The sequence below is a fragment of the Acanthisitta chloris genome, unplaced genomic scaffold (genome assembly GCF_000695815.1).
Source record: "Acanthisitta chloris isolate BGI_N310 unplaced genomic scaffold, ASM69581v1 scaffold20156, whole genome shotgun sequence".
In the NCBI taxonomy this organism is placed as follows: Eukaryota; Metazoa; Chordata; class Aves; order Passeriformes; family Acanthisittidae; genus Acanthisitta; species Acanthisitta chloris.
The window spans coordinates 7,892-10,855 of NW_008676730.1; the positions used below are offsets into that span (position 1 = coordinate 7,892).

The window sequence follows — 2,964 nt, forward strand, 5'->3', positions numbered from 1 at the left end:
TCTGCGGGTGCCCCTCCGATCCCCGCCACATCAGGGCACCCCTTCCGCCTTCTCCCCCCTCTAGGATGGACAGAGGGATGGTGGTGGGGACATGGGCACCCTTCAGGGGCGGCGTGGCCCCTCTGCCCTGCTCAGCACAGCACCTACCTGCCCAGGAGGGCTCGCGCCGCTCTCCCTTCCTGAAGGACCGGCGGGGGCTGCGGTTGGTACCACTGCCTGCTGTCTCCACACCCAGTGGCAGGGACTTTCCCAGCTTCAGCTTTGACTTCTGGGGTGAACAGAGAATCATCTCAGCACAGGGACATCTGAGATTTCCCCTTCCCTTTCTCTAGTCTCCTGACTGCTTGTCTGTGCTCAGCCTGGGGCTGGGTTTGCTCCGAGCAGCAGGGAAGGAACCCCGCACTGATGGAACACATCCCTTTTCCCCTCCTTCACCCCCTACTCACCTTGCTGAGGTCAGGAGGGGGACTGCTGCTGCGGGAGTGGGGCCGCAGGTCGGGCAGGGGCTGCCCCTGGCTCTCTGCCCGCAGGCAGGACTGGTAGAGTGGGGATTTCACAAAGCGTGTGTAGCTGTCAAACTTCATCAGGTTAAAGATCTGGAAAGGAAGGATGTGTGTGTGTTTAAAGCCCCCTGCACACCTGCAGCCCACTCCAGCCACTGCCCCATGGTGACAGCAGTGATGCTGGGTGAAGCACAGGGTGGTCCCACAGCCCTTCAACATCCTAGGGGTGGAGCACAGGTGCTGTCCCTACCTGGAGCTGCTGGACACGAAACATGTCCGGGGAGGGGGTGGCCAGCATGTCCTCCCCGATCCAGGCCTGCTTGTCTATGTTCACAGGACTGACTGAGTGGCTGGAGAGGAACTCATCGTAGATCCGCCGTGCCTCCTGGGCCAGCTGGGGGAACAGGGGGGTCAGGCTGAGACTCTCCCTCCTTGATGCTACCCTGGGGGACCCCTTGGCTCACCCCACAGACCCAGCTCGGTACCTGGACTCCAGGACCAAGGTCTGGCATAACACCAATCTCTGCAGTGGTACAGCCTGAGGTAGGAACCATCCCCACCAGCTGCCTGGTTCCATCCCCATGACCCCCAGTCTATCTCTGCCCTTGGTCTCTTTTGACACCTATAGCAGCACTCTCCACCCTCTGGCTGCCCCAGGCTGGGGAAGCACATCCTGCTCCATTGTGCAGGTAGTCACAGCTGTGGCTTTTCAGATGCACATCACATCCATCTCCTTATTTCTCCCTGAAGAACCCCCAACCTGCTTGGCCTCAGAACAAGGGTCTGCCAGGACCCCTGGACATGCATGCAGCTACCTGCACCTCTGCCCACGTCCCTCCCAGCAGCTGTGTGACCCAGGCTCAGCTGCAGGGAGGCCAGTACCTGCTGTGTGTCACTGGCTGGGATCTGCTGGAAGCGCTCGCATGCCTGCCAGAAGTAGACGTTTTCGGCGCTGAACTCCTTCTTGAGGAACTCCTGTAGAACAGAGAGAGCTGTTGTCCTGGCCACACTGTGGCTGTGGGACACTTGGTTGACACCAGCAGATAGGAGTGGGGACTGAACTCTGGGCTGTAGCACTCACAGTGAAGTAGGTGACAGCCACACGGTCCTGCAGCAGCGTCTCGAAGGATTCAGCCCAGCTGACCACAGACCCCTGTGTGGAGCCACAGGTGGTTGGTGGGCCCGGAAGGCTGTTCACACTGTGGTTGCTGCCACGGGCCCTGGAGGCATTTAACTCTGAGAGAGAAAAAAGGGTAAATTCTGCCTGCCTGCCTGTCCTCCAGCATCATTTCCTGTCACCAACAGCCCTCTGTGCCTGCAGCGAGTTCATCCGCCCCATCCCGATCGGAGCTGGTGAGCCCTCGGCATCACAGTGCCATCCTTGAAAGATTGAGCACTGCGATGCCACAGCTGGCACTTCCCGGCATGACAGCTCTCCCTGCCAGCACTGGCAGTCCTTCCCTCCCTGGGTGTCACCGTGACTCCACCTGTGACTCATCTCCCAGGGAAAAAGAGCTGATGGGGAAGGAGCTCAGCCAGGAGGGAAAGGGGACACAGAGGGCACACAGTGTGGAGGAAAACATGGAATATGGGCAGAGGTGACTGAATTCATCTCCATTTCTCAGGACATGATGAGGGACAAACCCAGCAAGCAGAGCGCACAGAAAGTGTCATCCCCAGCTCCCAAACTCTCCCTCGGGGAAACCCAGGGTGCATTCAAAAAGATGGAAGTCAGCCAGGAGGGAAAGGGGACACAGAGGGCACACAGTGTGGAGGAAAACATGGAATATGGGCAGAGGTGACTGAATTCATCTCCATTTCTCAGGACATGATGAGGGACAAACCCAGCAAGCAGAGCGCACAGAAAGTGTCATCCCCAGCTCCCAAACTCTCCCTCGGGGAAACCCAGGGTGCATTCAAAAAGATGGAAGTTCCCGGGGGCAATCCCAGCTTTTGACTGGTAAGCAACTGGAAGCAGGGGTCACTTGCAACAGAAGGTAAGGGTATGGAAGCAGAGTTGTCCTGGCAAAGCTGGCAGGAATGGAGGAGCTGTGTCAGGTTGCTGCTTTGCTAGGCTACCCACACTTCTCCTCCTGTCTAAGGCATGGGTAACTGGGGCTGAGAGAGGGTGAAATGGGCCACCCAAGATATCCAGTGCACAGTGAGACAGACAGACAGACCCCCTCAGGGAACCCAGGGCTGGCTGATGCCCGGGTTCTGCTTGCCTTGGGAAGCCCCTCAGTCCCCATTACCCAACAGTGCCAGCTGAGCAGCCGGAGGGAGAGACACACACAACAGGGCCACGCGGGAGGGATGGGGGGTATGGCCAGTTCTAGGCAGAGTGCTCAGCCCAGCACTGCAGGGACCTGGCCATGCACAGCCTGTGCTGACACAGGACCTGGCTTTCTGCTGGCTCCCTGCCTCTGGCACCAGGCTGGCTGTAGACTTCCCCCTCCCATGA

At 59.0% G+C, this 2,964-nt stretch overlaps 1 protein-coding gene across 1 annotated transcript in view; it reads right to left on the bottom strand.

The window, feature by feature from the left end:
- The window catches only part of RGS14 (regulator of G-protein signaling 14), a gene marked incomplete at its 5' end in the record, with an annotated part of 4,264 nt that extends 2,489 nt beyond the window's left edge, over window positions 1-1,775 (bottom strand). Inside the window, 7 exon segments of the mRNA XM_009076247.1 lie at window positions 1-10; window positions 12-60; window positions 148-268; window positions 447-596; window positions 754-897; window positions 1,386-1,478; window positions 1,585-1,775. The exon segment at window positions 1-10 is cut by the window's left edge and continues 48 nt beyond it. Coding sequence (XP_009074495.1) covers window positions 1-10; window positions 12-60; window positions 148-268; window positions 447-596; window positions 754-897; window positions 1,386-1,478; window positions 1,585-1,775 — 758 coding nt within the window.
- Window positions 1,776-2,964: the final 1,189 nt, after the last annotated feature.